Genomic DNA, 19,980 nt, shown 5'->3' on the forward strand with positions numbered 1-19,980 from the left:
GTGTACATGACATCTTTAGACACAGCCAGGAACCGGAAATGACGCGAACGTCCTTCCGGATTGACTACACCCGGAAGTAAGCTTCAGATACACCCGCAGATGTGCGGGAAAAAGGACACTTGCGATTGGTTGTTTATATAAATATAGGTCCTTATACCTTCAGAGGCATACACCTTGATAAAGGATCCAGAGAGAGATCCGAAACGCGTTGGTGGACACGGGCCCAGCAGACGCCCAGGAGAGGAGATTACCTTCAGACTGTGGAAGCACCTGCGTGACCCGGGATCCGTATGTGACTTTACATATGCCTGTTTGAACTGTTTTTATCCAACAGTTCCAATCCATCTGGTAATTACCTTTCCAGGCCTAAGCCTACAGCCCAGTGTACTTTGTATGCCTACCCGGATGTTTGGGAAAACGTTTTAACATTGTACCCCTTTGTTTTACTTATTGTGGAAATTAAAAATACAGTTTTATGCGATGATGTCCTATGTTTGTATCTTCACATATATCATCTCTGAGGCTTGGTGATGTGGAGACGACCTTGTGAGGATTAAGGGAAAGAAGTTGCATAAGAGAAAAACCCTGAGAAGGGAAGTTTTTGCATGCATTACATATTAGCGCTGGTTGAGGGTCTATTTCTATTCTTTTTGCATGTTATTGTCTTTTTTGGGTAAAGAAGAAATACCATTGAGATAGCACCATCCCGGCAGCTTTTTGCGCACTGTGGTGTATACCAATATTGTTGGATTTGCATTCGCAGCTGTGCACATGGGCGGGAATGTACTTGTGTGGTGCAGAGTTTACCTGATCGCTGGTCTCTTAAAACTCACAGCCCAACAATCAGGACTGAATCGGGCCCTAACAACATGGAAATAGTTTCTCACCTGTGTGACTTCTCATGTCGGACAAGCAGTGATTTTGTGGCAAAAGATTTTGCACACTCAGGACATGGAAATGGTTTCTCACCTGTGTGAGATTTCTCATGCAAAACAAGAAGTGATTTCCGGGAAAAACATTTCCCACACTCAGAACATGGAAATGGTTTCTCACCTGTGTGAGTTCTCTCATGCATAACAAGAAGTGATTTCCGGGAAAAACATTTCCCACACTCAGAACATGGAAATGGTTTCTCCCCTGTGTGAGTTCTCTGATGTAAAGCAAGCGCTGATTTGTGGGTAAAATATTTCCCACACTCAGAACATGGAAATGGTTTCTCACCTTTGTGAGTTCTCTCATGTATAACAAGATGTGATTTCTGGGGAAAACATATCCCACACTCAGAACATGCAAATGGTTTCTCACCTGTGTGAGTTCTCTGATGTAAAGCAAGCGATGATTTCTGTGCAAAACATTTCCCACACTCAGAACATGGAAATGGCTTCTCACCTGTGTGAGTTCTCTCATGTTTAACGAGATCTGCTTTCCTGGTAAAAGAGTATCCACATTTTGTACATGGAAATGGCTTCTCACCTGTGTGAGTTCGCTCATGTATAACAAGAGCTGATTTCATGGTAAAAGAGTATCCACATTCTGTACATGGGAACGGCTTCTCACCTGTGTGAGTTCGCTCATGTAAAACAAGAGCTGATTTCAAAGCAAAAGATTTCCCACACTCAGAACAAGGAAATGGCTTCTCACCTGTGTGAGTTCGCTCATGTCTAACAAGATCTGATTTCTTAACAAAAGCATTCCTACACTCAGAACATGGAAATGGCTTCTCACCTGTGTGAGTTTTCCCATGCATAACAAGATGTGATTTCCGGGAAAAACATTTTCCACATTCAGAACATGGGAATGGTTTCTCACCTGTGTGAGTTCTCTGATGGTTTACAAGTTCTGATTTAGTGGTAAAACATTTCCAACACTCAGAACATGTAAATGGTTTCTCACCTGTGTGAGTTCTCTCATGTCGAACAAGGCTCGGTTTTGTGGTAAAAGATTTCCCACACTCAGAACATGGAAATAACTGATCACATGTGTGAGTTCTCTCATGTGTAACTAGATTTGATTTCCGGGCAAAAGATTTACTACACTCAGAACATGGAAACGGCGTCTCACCTGTGTGAGTTCTCTCATGCATAACAAGATGTGATTTCCGGGAAAAACATTTCCCACACTCAGAACATGGAAACGGTTTCTCACCTGTGTGGGTTCTCTCGTGTTGAACAAGTCTCGCTTTTATGGTAAAAGATTTCCCACACTCAGAACATGGAAATAACTGATCACCTGTGTGAGTTCTCTCATGTGTAACTAGATTTGATTTCTGGGCAAAAGATTTACTACACTCAGAACATGGAAACGGCTTCTCACCTGTGTGAGTTCTCTGATGGTTTACAAGTTCTGATTTCGTGGTAAAACATTTCCAACACTCAGAACATGTAAATGGTTTCTCACCTGTGTGAGTTCTCTCATGTCGAACAAGGCTCGGTTTTGTGGTAAAAGATTTCCCACACTCAGAACATGGAAATAACTGATCACCTTTGTGAGTTCTCTGATGTGAAATTAAAGCTGACTGATTTATAAAATACGTATCACATTCAGTACAAATAAATATGTTAGCCCCTGTATGAGCTGTTCTATGTGTAGCAGTATCTGAGTTACCAGGAGAACAGTCCTCAGAATCAGAGGTATCAGGTGATGTATCTGCACTGTGAAGCACTGGCTGTATATTTAGGGTAATGGAGGTTTCTTCTGGAGAGTCCTGTGTGATGTTATCTTCTGTTTTATATCCTGGAGACAGAATAAGACGTCCCTCCGAGGTATTCCTGCTTCTGTGTCCATCTGCTGGAAATAACATACAGATATAGATATATCACCCTTTCCCCTCACCCATTTCATACTATCAGTGAGTACAAGTTATTCAGCTATAAATACTTTCTTACAGCTCTAAATATCATGCAGCAAATAATGGGATTTATGTAGACAAGGTAACCCTTATTATATTAGTGCATTGGGAGACACTGAAGTATTGGGAGCCGGGCAGTGTAAGAGAACTGTAAGACTAGGGGGGAAATTTACTAAAGGAAATTTGTAAAAAAATAGGTGTATTTGTATCCAGAAATACACTTACTTTTGACATTTACTATCTCGAAAATACTGCAATTCGTTTTGACTATACTTGGTGTCTGGTAAATTTATGTTATTTTGGTTTGTGTGGGGACGGAACTATTTGCTAGTTTATTTGTTTACCTGCTCCATATAGTTTATGGATTCTTTTTTTACTACTTTTGCTTACTATATACCTTTTATACTTTTTAATTTGTACCCGACGGACTTTCTGTTGTTTTTTTTTCTTTGTATTGTTTATTGTGGAAAAATTCTTAAAATATCACTTATTCAAAGAAATGTAACTTCATGTTGGTGCCACATTAGTACCACTCCCTATAAAAGGCCGTCTCTAGGCACTACCCAGTGGCAGAGTATTAGGCTACCCTCCTGTACTACGGCGTCCATTCTGTATCAGCCCCGGTGTTAGTCCCTGTGTTCTGATCTAGTCCATCTGACCAGATCCTGTGTTCTGATCTGGTCCATTGCTTACTCCTAGGATACTACTCTTTTTAATTTTTTTTATTGAGTTTGAACATGACATAAACAATACAGGCAGAGAGCTGGGTAACAACTACCAGCCGAAGATACACATGCAATACCTACTGTATATACACTTTACGCAGAGAAACACAGAGGACAGTGAGGCGCCATTACTGCCTGATAACAGGTTACAGAGAGCCTAAGGTTCTTAGATGACATATTGTCGACAAGATACAATGGCTGCTATAGATTGGCCTCACCACAGCCTTATATGGCCGAGGCTACGGAGTTTGCTGACCAGCAATTGTAAAAAGTCCAGCCCTGGTTAGTAATATACTAGATACACAGGACAACGCTAATAGCTGCTATGCAGGAACAATTGGGTGCATCAGCGCTGTGCAAACACTCATAGTGGACAACTATTCTCTTATAATCTCTAATAAACCACTTGGTACTTGTTTTCTAGCAGGGCGCCCACTAGGCAAATAGCTTAGTGGGCTATTCTGGGTAGGAAAATCACATTGCATCGCATCGCATGCTCGCCACGCTTCGGGCTCGGTAGCTCGCCATACTATGTAAAATCAACTCCATGCCGACGTGGATAGTGGGGGTATGAAAAGGTCGGAGGACGCATTCCGCTGCGCTCACCAGGCTTCGGGGTGGCATGGATAGTGGGGGTGTGCGTAAAACATCATTGTATGTCATACAATGATATTATTGTATAGCTAATGTAATGGCATCGCACACCCTATGAAAATGGCATGCGATTTTGCGGGAGGTGCGATGCGATCCCCTGGGGCATACAGAGCAGTGACTAAATTACCTGGAAACATCGCATCGCGCGGCACTAAAATGGCCAATGCGATGCAACGCGATTTCACTACATTAACGTACGTAGGAAATCTGGGTGCCCAGCTAGGAAACATGTACCAACCACTTTATCTACTACCCCATTATACTAGAAGTATTATAACCATTTGCATGAAGAACAAATTCTATACGTGACGCATACATATTGCTTTAACTTAAAGTGATGGCCTATTAATTTCTCATGTCTAATAATAACCATACTACATACTGCCCCCATACCGTATAATTGATGATATACCCGCCGGGCGCATATCCAGAATTGTTCGATCTGTGCCAAATCTTTACATCATTTTTTCTTCTCTTTTATTATTTCTGCTCAAATATATATATATATCTAGTGGGAGATAGAAGAAATGCGCTTCATGGTGAAGTATGTATAGATAAAACACACTAATATTTATAGGGTTCACAGGTGCGACAACAGGGACTCGTACCAAATGATAAAACACTGTGGGCTGGATATCATATGGAATATATAAAATCTATTCCCACAGCCCACAGTGTTTTGTCATTTGGTATGAGTCCCTGTTGTCTCACCTGTGGACCCTATAAATATTAAAGCGCATTTCTTCTATCCCCAACTACATTTCCTTCGTCGGGCGGCAGGCGGAATTTCAGCCACACGCAATGCTGCGTATTACCCAGCATTGCATGTTAGAGAGCCGCCCAAACAAATGTTTAGCACACAGCCTTTAGGAGTCAGCACGGAGCTTGGTATGCCCCTGTTGATCAGGGCTTGTTCACTTTATCCCCAAATGCCCTCAGAATCTCACATTCCCTAAATAAATGCAAAAAGGAACCAGGCTCTCTTCTGCATTTAGGGCATTGTTTCCAAGTCCTACCCCCCCCATTTTCACCAATCATGACATACACAAATAAGACCTGTGGCCCCTTTATTGAGTTTGTTGCGGTTTGCACCAGCCATTGCCCATTCCTCGGAGGTCAGTGGACCAATTATCAGCTGACCATTTTTCCACTGAGCTTAATCAGCCCATCATCAAACATTGAGGCCAACAGTAGATAATATAACCTTGAGGACCCCCTTCTTCCTTCCCCCAATCTGTAAAGCTTTTTTAATAGGGGATACAGAGAAGCTTGGTGCCACGCCATTAAACTGAGCCTCCAGAGCACTTCTTAGCTGTAAAAAAGCTAAAGAAATATGATCTAAAAAGAATAAACGGTACTCTTTACCTAGAACGGCGCCCACGATGTCCATCGCGGTCATCGGGGGTAAAAAATTGCGGGCATCGCGGCCATCGCATGCACTAAAAAAACGGGTGCGACGCGATGCCCGCGATTTTCCCATAGGCATCAATGTTAAATGGGCCACAGAGCCCTAATAGTCCCCCTGAAGTCTTAAATGGCCCACACAATTTTTAACGCCACCCCACGATCAACGTGAACCCGAAGCGTGGCGAGCGCAGCGAGCCCGCGAGGGGCGGCGGTACGCGTCCTCCGACCTTTTTATACCCCCACTATCCACGTCGGCGTGGAGTTGAGAATAGAATAGTGTGGCGAGCCCGAAGCGTGGCGAGCCCCGCGAGGGGACGTGGATACCTGTGAAGCCCGCGAAGGGACGCATTTACCTGTGAAGGTATCGGCGTCCGCTCGCCACGCTTCGGGCTCGGTGGCTCGCCACACTATTCTATTCTCAACTCCACGCCGACGTGGATAGTGGGGGTATGAAAAGGTCGGAGGACGCGTACCGCCGCCCCTCGCCACGCTTCGGGTTCACGTTGATCGTGGGGTGGCGTTAACAATTGTGGGGGCCATTTCTGACTTTACGGTGACTATTTGGGCTCTGTGGCCCATTTAACATTTTTTCCTATGGAAAAATCGCGGCCATTGAGGCATTGAACACTAAAATCGCGTCCAATCACACTTTTTACATTGATCCCTATGGGAAATCGCGGCCATCGCGGGCATCGCATCGCACCCGTTTTTTATTGCATGCGATGGTCGCCGTTCTAGGTAAAGAGTACCGAATAAACTCGCTTTTAGTTCATTCAGCAACTTATAATCAACTTAAGGATGATCAATATGTATATCAAAAAATTTAATTATCTTATTGGTTTCCCGTCATATTTTAAGGGCCTCTATTACCAACCAACAGTGGGTCATTTACAGAGATCCAACCCTTTAATAGACACTGTAGGGGAGTACTACTTGCATCCCGTTGGGCCACTAACGTCTTGACTAAATCACTGCCAATATCGTCATCACCCAGTCCCTTATATGCATTAACTGACCAGATAAATAGTACATTCTAGAATTGGGAAGGGCAATACCACCCTGACCTTTCTTCCTCATTAATGTGTTGATTTGAATTTTAGCTAGTTTGCTGTTCCAAATGAATGAAGAGATTAAACGGTTTATTTTATTAAAAACAGATAACAGTAGATATATTGGTGACTGTTGTAAAACATTTAGAAATTTAGGTAACAATCATTTTTATCAAGTTGACACGACCCAAGACAGTAAGTAATAGTTTACTCCACAATTTAAATTTAGCACTTAAATAAACCAATAGCGGCTGCATGTTCAATTGACTAAACTCATAGGGGTCTCTCAATATCCAGATTCCAAGATATTTAAATATTTTAAAGTGACAATACTTGATTTATTGAATTTCACACCAAACCTGGAATAGCTGCCATGGATCTTTACTATATTCAGTATCCTGGGAGCCGATTTTGAATAATCAGATCGAAAAATCAGCAAATCATCTGCATAGAGTGCAACTGTGTCATTAATTTGCCCTGCTTGAAAGCCGACAATTTCAGGATGGGATCTTATGGCGACACACCAATGGCTCAGAATTCTAGTGGCTTACCCTACAGGAGAAGGAGGTCCCTACAGGAGCTTTAAATCGCTGGCATCTATATCAAGAACTTTGTGGGTTCTGTTAAGGTATCATAGGACAGCCACTAGGAATTACGTCACCAAAAACCCTTGTGGTTATTTTTATTCTTATTTTTAACATTATTCCAGTGATAATGAATTTTGTGCTATAGAGTCTTTCATAATTACGGGTTGATATTCTCTCTGGGTCCTGCTATTAGGGAATAAGGATCGACTACTTATAACTATATAGTTTTTTCAATGGATCACATCACCTGTGATACACTATAAAGATTGTAAACTGTTCCCCCGACGAAGTCTCTGTAAAGACGAAACGCGTTGGCACACTTGTTATACTACTGAAGAAACGAATAAAACACAATATTGAAAAACCACTTTCTTCATTATTTGGATCTCTAAGGAACTTGTGGACATCTTAATATTCTAGGTGCTATACCACAATTGGGGAGTGATATATATATATATATATACACACAGACACACAAGCATGATGAGACCTCAGTGTCCTCTTCCTATTACTTTATTTACTGCGCTATAAGACCTGTGAGTGCCTCCCAACTTTTGAGTTTATATATATATATATATATATATATATATATATATATATATATATATATATATATATATATATATATATATATATATATATATATAAACTCAAAAGTTGGGAGGCACTCACAGGTCTTATAGCGCAGTAAATAAAGTAATAGGAAGAGGACACTGAGGTCTCATCATGCTTGTGTGTCTGTGTGTGTATATATATATATATATATATATATATATATATATATATATATATATATATATATATATAGAGAGAGAGAGAGAGAGAGAGAGAGAGAGAGAGAGAGAGAGAGAGAGAGAGAGAGAGAGAGAGAGAGAGAGAGAGAGAGAGAGAGAGAGAGAGAGAGAGAGAGAGAGAGAGAGAGAGAGAGAGAGAGAGAGAGAGAGAGAGAGAGAAAAGAGAAAAACAGAGTGCGCCCCTAATGTAAATTCCACCACCAGAATACAGCCAATAACCAAAAGTCAATGGTAATTTCAGCATTACCATTGACTTTTGGTTATTGGCTGTATTCTGGTGGTGGAATTTACATTAGGGGCGCACTCTGTTTTTCTCTTTTCTCCATTTCTTCTACTTCCCCCACTAACAGGGGGGACTAATAGAGTTGCTGCCCCGACAGATATCTTCCAGCGCATTGAAAGGGTATTTCTTTTGTTCTATATATATATATATATATATATATATATATATACTTGTAGAATGAAGCGGCACTCCAATCAATATAGCGGTGAAAGAAAGCTCTTTTATTAGCAACTTTTCAATACGGTGTATTATCTTCAGGCTTCACCCGTATTGAAACGTTGCTAATAAAAGAGCTTTCTTTCACCGCTATATTGATTGGAGCGCCGCTTCATTCTACAAGTCTATACCTCACCTGTTGAAGGCACACAACGCAGAAATTCGTTTCTAGGAGGAGTGCCCAGCCCCGCAGAAAGTCTATATATATATATATATATATATATATATATATATATAGTGGTAGAGATGTGACCCACTCGGGGTGAAGCATCACACGGCACTCCAAGGATTTTCAAGTGAATTCAAAATGGTATTTATTGCAACAGTTTCGAGGCTGCTTGGCCCCTTCGTCAGGCTTACATCAAGAATAGTGAAAACAGTGTTTAAGGTGCTTACCTTATAGTGTAGGAGAGGCCCCAGGTGATCCGGGATCAGCTGCATTAGCAGACGCCAGCATAGGAGGTGGCCGGAAGCCGGGCCGACGCCCGGAGACTCACTTCCTGTTGCTGGACTATCCCTGGTTGGCTGCAGCATCAACGCGTCCCGTTGCCATGCAAACAGGGGCGTGCCTGTCAGACAACCTGGGTGTCTGGTGCTGCTGATCACCCGGCTGGAGGCTACATAGTAAATAAAGTGCAAGTGCTTGTGATACATGAAAGTGACAGGTACATACACTATTAAAAACAGTCAGCAGTACAGGCATGACATTATAGTTGTTAACTAGGCAATTTAAAGTAGCTGCATGATTTTTAAGGCTACAAAGCAAACTAACTGAATGGTCGACATTGCGGTGTCGACACTTTGCAAAAATGTCCTGAAAGACGCAAAAAATTGGGCAAAAGGCTAGATGGATGATACAAGGGTTATATAAGTGTATTCCACATAATTCTTTCATTTAACCCTTTTGGGGATACAGTGTCCAACCGATGGATCCACCTTGCTTCAAGGCGGAGTAGGGCTTTCTGTCGGTCACCACCCCTGGGCATGGGGGGGACATGGTCGATGATGTAGTATTTTAGTGATGACAGAGGATGTTTCAAAAGCTTGAAGTGTACTGCCACCGGCTGTTCCATGGGCTTGTTTTCCAGCGCTGCCTTGATGGCAGATCTGTGTTGTGCCATTCTTTCTTTGAATTCCCTGGTAGACATGCCTACGTAATAGAGTCCACATGGACATACTATCACGTAGACAATGTACCTGGTGCTACACGTGAGGACATGTCTGATGGGATATATGATGTCCTCATGGGGATGTTTAAATGAGGTGCACTGTATCAACATTTGGCAGGTTGTGCATTTTATGCACCTGTAGCATCCGTTGGCCTTAGTTTTATATTTTCCAGATCTGCTACTATCAAAGCCAGTGACATCTGTATGGACAAGCATGTCACGCAAGTTCCTGCCCCTTCTGTAACAGGTCATCGGGCGGATGTTGTACACGTGGTATCCCCATTACACCTGTTGGAGAGATCTTATCACTCTCAGAAGATGAGGCAACCCGCATTCTATTTGCTGAAGAAACGCCGACGTCAGTGGAGGCAGAGGATCTGTACCATACTATGCTTAAACTCGGCAGAAGGGAGATAGACTACCAATTGCATGGGCAGTCACTTTCCGATTATTACCGGAAGAAATTTATCCCCAGGGGGTTCCGAGTCCGCAATGTCCCCACCATTGGCAGGTCAAGTCCAGAGTTTTGTAGGCGTTGGGTGGCCGTGCTCAACAAGTGCAGCCTGGACTTGATGCTGCTGGTGGTGGAGGAGGCGGGTAAAGAGTTAACCAGGACCAAATTAAAGATGGACAATATCAAAATTGAACACCGGGACACTCTGGCTACCTCTGAGTTTGAGGCTTGGTCCACTAAATTGAAACAGCAGTGTGACTTATATCGTAAAAACCTACAGAAATTCAAGAAAACCAAACTAGCCACGGTGGAAAACGACTACGAGACCAACCAGGTCTACCGTTGGCTCACTGGTAACGAGCCACAACCCAGATACGCCAGACCTCCATCCCGTAGCAATTGGCGCAACAAAAGAACAGACACTTCCCGAAATGCAGCATCCTCACAGTCCGACAGCGACTTTGTTCCCAATGATTCCGACGAAAGCCGCTCCAGCCAAAGACCCCCTTTAGGGGTGACTACCAGAAGGGGAAGAGGCACAAAAGAACCCGTCGTGGCGGCCAAGGGGAGAGGCTCTACAAAGCCCACAGGCCGCAAGTAAAAGCTGTTTTCAACTTATCAAGTCGCACCCTGTCGGCAGACGAAGAGAATGTTCTCAATAAGGGACTATCATTTATTCCATCAAATCGCCACGATGCCTTTAACTGGCAGTTGGATATGCATAAAATGGGCCGCAAACTACGGCTCAGAGAGCACTTCCAACATACCATCAACCCTGTGACTCCGACACCCAATTTATACAATCTCATCGACATTCGTCCTTCGACCCCATTTCCCAGAATTCGTCCATTAAGTCCTATACGCGACTTATGAATGCATCTATGGACAGATTCAAGGCGGCAACCACCCCATTCCATCCTAACCTGTCTACCAGGGAGAGTAATGCACTTAAAACACTGCAGATGGACAAAAGTATAACAATACGCCCCGCTGACAAACGCGGGGCAATAGTCCTACAAGACCTCAGTGCTTACAAAAAAGAATTGGACCGCCAACTGGCCGATGTCAAAGTGTATAAAAAATTACACAATGACCCCACTGACAAGTATAAAAAGGAATTGATGTCACTTTTGCAGAATGCATACAAGGACAACAAAATTGACAAAAAGCTGTTGGACTCCCTAACCACAGATCACCCGATACTACCCATACTGTATAGTGTCCCAAAGATCCACAAACATGCCACAGTCCCACCCGGCCGTCCCATCATCTCGGCGCGTGGCAGCCTTTTCCAGCCAATATCCCAACTACTTGATACATTGATTCAACCGTTTGTTGTCAAACAGGAAACACATTTGCTAGATACCACTGCATTTCTTAACCGGTTAAAAAGACTACCTCTGCTACCCCCCAACACCATCATGTGTACCATGGACGTGACGTCTCTATATACGTCCATCCCTCACGACCAGGGCCTGCTGGCCATGCAAAGGTTCCTGGAATCTTTGGGGGATGACTTCACCTTTGACAAACTGCTATATCTCCAACTCCTTGAATTAGTCCTCACGCGTAATTTTTTCAGATTTGACGGCCAGATATACCTCCAACTGGAGGGCTGTGCCATGGGGTCGGCGGTGGCACCGTCATATGCCAACACCTACATGGCACAGCAGGAACTAACATTCTTCAATGAGGACATCAGGAATAGGAGCATCATTTTGCTATGCAGATATATAGATGACCTCTTTATGTTATGGCAGGGCACAGCAGAGGAATTCATTAACCTCATGTCTCAAATTAACAGCATGCCAGGTCCCATCAAATTTACCTACACCTGGCATCAGGAACACATTGACTTTCTGGACGTCTCTCTAACTCTTAACAACGGCATCATCAGTACCAACATCTTCTACAAGAAAACGGACAGGAATACGCTCCTTCTAGCAAGTAGCCACCATCCCCCCCCATTGAAGAGGGGTTTAGCGTACTCCCAGATGCTCCGGGCGGCTCGAATCTGCAGTGACACGTCGCAGCTACCAACTGAATTGGATACCATCATTGAGAGATTTCGCCAACGTGGCTATAAACTCCAGGCTCTAAAATTAGCCAAAGAGAAAGTACTACGATTAAATAGAGAGGAGTTGTTGAACCCCTCGATACCACAAGTCACCAGAAAACAAGTGTTCCCATGGACCACAACGTTTGACACAAACAGCAGTCTCATACCCATTGCCAGCAAGGCACTATGGCCAATTTTGGCCACTGATAAAAGCTTACCGTGTTTTTCCAACATCCGCCCGATGACCTGTTACAGAAGGGGCAGGAACTTGCGTGACATGCTTGTCCATACAGATGTCACTGGCTTTGATAGTAGCAGATCTGGAAAATATAAAACTAAGGCCAACGGATGCTACAGGTGCATAAAATGCACAACCTGCCAAATGTTGATACAGTGCACCTCATTTAAACATCCCCATGAGGACATCATATATCCCATCAGACATGTCCTCACGTGTAGCACCAGGTACATTGTCTACGTGATAGTATGTCCATGTGGACTCTATTACGTAGGCATGTCTACCAGGGAATTCAAAGAAAGAATGGCACAACACAGATCTGCCATCAAGGCAGCGCTGGAAAACAAGCCCATGGAACAGCCGGTGGCAGTACACTTCAAGCTTTTGAAACATCCTCTGTCATCACTAAAATACTACATCATCGACCATGTCCCCCCCATGCCCAGGGGTGGTGACCGACAGAAAGCCCTACTCCGCCTTGAAGCAAGGTGGATCCATCGGTTGGACACTGTATCCCCAAAAGGGTTAAATGAAAGAATTATGTGGAATACACTTATATAACCCTTGTATCATCCATCTAGCCTTTTGCCCAATTTTTTGCGTCTTTCAGGACATTTTTGCAAAGTGTCGACACCGCAATGTCGACCATTCAGTTAGTTTGCTTTGTAGCCTTAAAAATCATGCAGCTACTTTAAATTGCCTAGTTAACAACTATAATGGCATGCCTGTACTGCTGACTGTTTTTAATAGTGTATGTACCTGTCACTTTCATGTATCACAAGCACTTGCACTTTATTTACTATGTAGCCTCCAGCCGGGTGATCAGCAGCACCAGACACCCAGGTTGTCTGACAGGCACGCCCCTGTGTGAGTTCTCTGATGTGAAGCAAGCGCTGATTTGTGGGTAAAATATTTCCCACACTCAGAACATGGAAATGGTTTCTCACCTGTGTGAGTTCTCTCATGCCTAACAAGATGTGATTTCCGGGAAAAACATTTCCCACACTCAGAACATGGAAATGGTTTCTCCCCTGTGTGAGTTCTCTCATGTATAACGAGATCTGATTTCGTGGTAAAAGAGCATCCACATTCTGTACATGGAAATGGTTTCTCACCTGTGTGAGTTCTCTCATGTTTAACGAGATCTGATTTCATGGTAAAAGAGTATCCACATTCTGTACATGGGAACGGCTTCTCACCTGTGTGAGTTCGCTCATGTATAACAAGAGCTGATTTCAAAGCAAAAGATTTCCCACACTCAGAACAAGGAAATGGCTTCTCACCTGTGTGAGTTCGCTCATGTCTAACAAGATCTGATTTCTTTACAAAAGATTTCCTACACTCAGAACACGGAAATGGCTTCTCACCTGTGTGAGATCTCTCATGCATAACAAGATGTGATTTCCGGGAAAAACATTTCCCACACTCAGAACATGGAAATGGTTTCTCACCTGTGTGAGTTCTCTCATGTTTAACGAGATCTGTTTTTGTGGTAAAAGATTTCCCACACTCAGAACATGGAAATGGTTTCTCACCTGTGTGAGTTCTCTCATGTCGAACAAGGCTCGGTTTTGTGGTAAAAGATTTCCCACACTCAGAACATGGAAATAACTGATCACCTGTGTGAGTTCTCTCATGTGTAACTAGATTTGATTTCCGGGAAAAAGATTTACTACACTCAGAACATGGAAACGGCTTCTCACCTTTGTGAGTTCTCTGATGTGAAAGAAGAGTTGATTTCTGGGTAAAACATTTCCCACGCTTGGAACATGGGAATAGTTGCTTAACTGAGTGAGTTCTCTGATGTCTAATTAAAGCTGACTGATTTATAAAATATGTGTCACATTCAGAACAGGTAAATATGTTAGCCCCTGTATGAGCTGCTCTATGTGTAGCAGTATCTGAGTTACCAGGAGAACAGTCCTCAGAATCAGAGGTATCGGGTGATTTATCTGCACTGTGAGGCACTGGCTGTATATTTAGGGTAATGGATGTGTCTTCTGGAGAGTCCTGTGTGATGTTATCTTCTGTTTTATATCCTGGAGACAGAATAAGATGTCCCTCCGAGGTATTCCTGCTTCTGTGTCCATCTGCTGGAAATAACATACAGATATAGATATATCACCCTTTCCCCTCACCCATTTCATACTATCAGTGAGTACAAGTTATTCAGTTATAAATACTTTCTTACAGCTCTAAATATCATGCAGCTAATAATAGGATTTATGTAGACAAGGTAACCCTTATTATATTAGTGCATTGGGAGACACTGAAGTATTGGGAGCCGGGCAGTGTAAGGGAACTGTAAGACTGGGTGTCACTATTCTGCCTAACAAAGCCCCGAAAGACAGAATAGGAGTAAAGAACAGGGGAGAGGGGAGAAACACTATTCCGGAATGAGAACACTGGGGCAGATGTATTAACCAGCGTTAAGTGCTGGGGAGGGGTGTAGGTTCGCGCAGCCAGTAAGCTGAAGCCCAACTCCTTGTTACTGGGTCTGGTGGTGCTGGTCCTCCCTGGGCACCTGCAGTACTATGGATGACCGGTGCCAGTCTTCTAGTAACCGTCTCATCCTTCTGCCTCCCATCTGCCCAGTGCCCATGGTGATGGCCAGTGCTTCCCCTTCCTGGTGCCAGTATAGATGGCTATATAGGGACAGGCAATTAAACATGTAACTTTATGTTGGTGCCACATTAGTACCACTCCCTATAAAAGGCCGTCTCTAGGCACTACCCAGTGGCAGAGTATTAGGCTACCCTCCTCTACTACGGCGTCCATTCTGTATCGGCCCCGGTGTTAGTCCCTGTGTTCTGATCTGGTCCATCTGACAAGTCTTTGCTTACTCCTAGGATACTACTCTTTTTATTTTTTTTTATTGAGTTTGAACATGACATAAACAATACAGGCAGAGAGCTGGGTAACAACTAGCAGCCGAAGATACACATGCAATACCTACTGTATATACACTTTACGCAGAGAAACACATAGGACAGTGAGGCGCCATTACTGCCTGATAACAGGTTACAGAGAGCCTAAGGTTCTTAGATGACATATTGTCGACAAGATACAATGGCTGCTATAGATTGGCCTCACCACAGCCTTATATGGCCGAGGCTACGGACTTTGCTGACCAGCAATTGTAAAAAGTCCAGCCCTGGTTAGTAATATACCAGATACATAGGACAACGCTAATAGCTGCTATGCAGGAACAATTGGGTGCATCAGCGCTGTGCAAACACTCATAGTGGACAACTATTCTCTTATAATAAACCACTTGGTACTTGTTTTCTAGCAGGGCGCCCACTAGGCAAATAGCTTAGTGGGCTATTCTGCGTAGGAAAATCACATTGCATTGCATCGCATGGGCCTTTTTAGTGCTGTGCGATGTGATGCAATGCAATTTTTTTAATGTAGTTTATTCACTGCTCTGTATGCCCCAGGGGATCTCATCGCATCGCATTTCCTGCAAAATCGCATGCGATTTTATAGGGTGTGTGATGTCATTACATTAGCTATACAATAATATCTTTGTATGACATACAATGATGTTTTAGGCACCCCCCCAACTATCCACACCACCCCGAAGCGCGGCGGCGGAACGGGTCCTCCGACCTTTTCATACCCCCACTATCCACGTCTGCGTGGAGATGATTTTCTATAGTGTGGCGAGTGCAGCGAGCCACCGAGCCCGAAGCGTGGCGAGCGGACGCGGAATACATGTGAAGTAATCCGCGTCTGTTCGCCACGCTTCGGGCTCGGTGGCTCGCCACACTATGTAAAATCAACTCCATGCCGACGTGGATAGTGGGGGTATGAAAAGGTCGGAGGACGCATTCCGCTGCGCTCACCAGGCTTCGGGGTGGCATGGATAGTGGGGGGGGTGCGTAAAACATCATTGTATGTCATACAATGATATTATCGTATAGCTAATGTAATGGCATCGCACACCCTATGAAATCGCATGTGATTTTGCGGGAGGTGCGATGCGATCCCCTGGGGCATACAGAGCAGTGAATAAATTACCTGGAAACATCGCATCGCGCGGCACTAAAATGGCTGATGCAACGCGATTTCACTACATTAACGTACGTAGGAAATCTGGGTGCCCTGCTAGGAAACATGTACCAACCACTTTATCTACTACCCCATTATACTAGAAGTATTATAACCATTTGCATGAAGAACAAATTCTATACGTGACGCATACATATTGCTTTAACTTAAAGTGATGGCCTATTAATTACTCATGTCTAACAATAACCATACTACCCCATACCGTTTAATTTATGATATACACGCCGGGCGCATATCCAGAATTGTTCGATCTGTGCCAAATCTTTACATCATTTTTTCTTTTTCTTTTCTGCTCTCTTTTATTATTTCTGCTCAAATTATATATATATATAATCTAGTGGGAGAAGAAATGTGCTTCATGGTGCAGTATGTATAGATAAAACACACTTTAATATTTATAGGGTTCACAGGTGCGACAACAGGGACTTGTACCAAATGATAAAACACTGAGGGCTGGATATCATATGGAATATATCAAATATATTCCCACAGCCCACAGTGTTTTGTGATTTGGTACGAGTCCCTGTTGTCTCACCTGTGGACCCTATAAATATTAAAGCGCATTTCTTCTATCCCCCACTACATTTTCTTCCTCTGTGGATTCCAGAGGCATTTCAGCCACACGCAATGCTGCGTATTACCCAGCATTGCATGTTAGAGAGCCGCCCAAACAAATATTTAGCACACAGCCTTTAGGAGTCAGCACGGAGCTTGGTATGCCCCTGTTGATCAAGGCTTGTTCACTTTATCCCAAAATGCCCTCAGAACCTCACATTCCCTAAATTAATGCCAAAAGGAACCAGGCTCTCTTCTGCATTTAGGGCATTGTTTCCAAGTCCTACCCCCCCATTTTCACCAATCTTGACATACACAAATAAGACCTGTGGCACCTTTATTGAGTTTGTTGCGGTTTGCACCAGCCATTGCCCATTCCTCGGAGTGCAGTGGACCAATTATCAGCTGACCATTTTTCCACTGAGCTTAATCAGCCAATCATCAAACATTGAGGCCAACAGTAGATTATATAACCTTGAGACCCTTGTCTTCCTTCCCCCAATCTGTAAGTAGAAAAGGGAGAGGGAAAGGAGCTTGGGGAAGGATAAAGAGTATAACCGCACTGGTATTTATGGAGCAAGAAATAATGAAGGATGATGATTTTGCTCTGTGAGGACTGACTATTTCCCTAGTATAAGGAACAATGGATCCCAGAGCACTCAGACAGTGTGTGTCTTATGGTGCCTCTGTATGGGACAGTCAGTGGTGCACCCCAGAGTAACAGTTGCAATGATACAATGCCAAGGGAGGAGGAGAAAAAAGGAAAAAAACTCTGGGTGGGGGCACCCTTATATCACAGGTCAGGGTTTATGTGAATTATTTAAGATTTAACTTTTATTGGGTATGTTCTAAAATTTATGGTATGCTGGTTCTTGTACCTGGTTAATTTTAAAAAAGCGCAGCAAAAATATGGTAATTTATAGGGAGACTCTCACTGGTCATACTGTGAGTTGTAGGTGACCCTCATTAATCCCGCCTCCTCTGCTGCAGAAGTCTGGGGGTATTCTAGTTCACTCTCTGACAAAATCCTTCTTAGATGCAGTGGCGTTACTAGGGTTGGTGTCACCCGGTGTAGTAACTCATGGTGCCACCCCCCCCCCCCCCTCCAAATTTCCAGAAGCTGGAGACAGGATGCTTGTCTATCCATAATGCCAATTACACATTTTGCCGCACACCGTGATGCCAATTACACAGTAAGCCGCACATCGTGATGCCCATTACGCCACACCGTGATGCCAATTACACAATAAGCCGCACACCGTGATGCCCATTACACAGCACACCATGATGCCCATTATGCCGCACACCGTGATGCTCATTACACCGCACACCATGATGCCCATTATGCCACACATCGTAATGTCAATTACACAATACGCCGCACACCATGATGTCCATTACGACGCACACCGTGATGCCCATTACGCCACACACCGTGATGCCAATTACACAATATGCCACACACCTTGATGCCCATTGCACCACACGCAATGATGCCCATTATGCCACACCATGATACCAATTACACAATACGCCGCACACCGTGATGCCAATTACACCCCACACTGTGATGGCAATTACACAATACTCCCCACACCATAATGCTGCCCATTACACCCCACACCATGATGCCCATTACACATATGCCCCCATAGTGCCAGACACAGATATGCCCCCACAGTGCCAAACATATACCCCACAGTGTCATATATTCCCCTGGCCCACAGTGCCAAATATTCCAGCGCAGCATACATTATTATACCTACTGTTGCTCCTCCAGGCCCCACACCCTGACTCACAGACCAGTACTAACTTACTTATCTGCTGCAGTGCAGACAAAGACAGTCTCAGTCACTCACCAACAAAATAGATGCACCAGAGACCAGTCCAGGGTTTAGGGAGCAGTGCCAGTGTCTGACTTGTCATTCCACCACACAGAAGAAGCAGGCAGGCTGGTTAGGACTCCTCCAGTCCTAATATACTCAGGTCACTGGGACAGGAGGTGGAGGAGGCTGGACGGAGTAGCAGAAGAACTCAACTTGAACTTGCTGCGCAGTGCGCAACATAAAATGTCGCTGGCTGCAGATTCAATTATCTGCCAAGAAGATGATCTCCCACCCCCCCCCCATTAAGTGACAGCCTGCAAAGTGCATGCCCAAGCTACCCGGGACCCTCCTCCATCAACGGTTGGCCAATCCCCAGAGCAGGAGGGGGAGACACCGGCAGTGATTGACAGTCCACTCAGGCTGCCTGCGCACAAGCTGTGCGGAAGCCGTGTCCCTCCTCCGTCCCCTGGGGTGGCCAATCCCCACAGCAGGAGGGGGAGGCAACCGCTCTACACTGCCAGCTGCCCAGCCTCCCTGCACACTGCGCAGTGTGCATAGTACAGTATAGCATGCCAGTCAGCCCACAGCCCCGCTCCCCTGTGCTGTGCGCCGCTCACACTCTCAGCCTGCTGGCTGTCAGTCATTATCACTGACAGCCAGGAAGCCCAGGCGCTGTCATCAGCTCTCAAAGCTCTGCACTGCCACTGCAGAAGGTGTCACCCCAGAGACTGGTGACAACTGGTGTGGCCCGCACCCCCCGCACCTGCCTAGTGACGCCACTGCTTAGATGGACAGAACCATGTGCACTGCAGGTGGGGCAGATGTAACATGTGCAGAGAGAATTAGATTTGAGTGGGGTTTTACTTCAAAGTAAGATCTATATTGCAGTGTAAAAATAAAGCAGCCAGTATTTACCCTGCACAGAAACAAAATAACTCACCCAAATCTAATTCTCTCTGCACATTTTACATCTGCCCCCCTGCAGCGCACATGGTTTTGTCGTCTAAGAAGGATTTTGTCAGAAAGAGTGAACTAGAATAAG

The 19,980-nt window shown here is 44.3% G+C and overlaps 1 protein-coding gene across 3 annotated transcripts in view; it reads right to left on the bottom strand.

The window, feature by feature from the left end:
• Nucleotides 1-275: 275 nt before the first annotated feature.
• LOC146007514 (uncharacterized) overlaps nt 276-19,980 on the bottom strand; it is a 59,804-nt gene continuing 40,099 nt past the window's right edge. Inside the window, exon 5 of one of the 3 annotated variants that reach the window (XM_083145927.1) lies at nt 276-2,784. In XM_083145927.1, coding sequence (XP_083002053.1) covers nt 884-2,784 — 1,901 coding nt within the window. In that variant the 3' untranslated portion in view covers nt 276-883. Of the gene's footprint in view, nt 2,788-13,295; nt 14,187-19,980 lie in introns of those variants that run through there. The other 2 variants (XM_083145926.1, XM_083145929.1) reach the window with 2 other exon arrangements.

This window comes from Crinia signifera, chromosome 6 (genome assembly GCF_055691185.1).
Source record: "Crinia signifera chromosome 6, ASM5569118v1, whole genome shotgun sequence".
Lineage (NCBI taxonomy): Eukaryota > Metazoa > Chordata > Amphibia > Anura > Myobatrachidae > Crinia > Crinia signifera.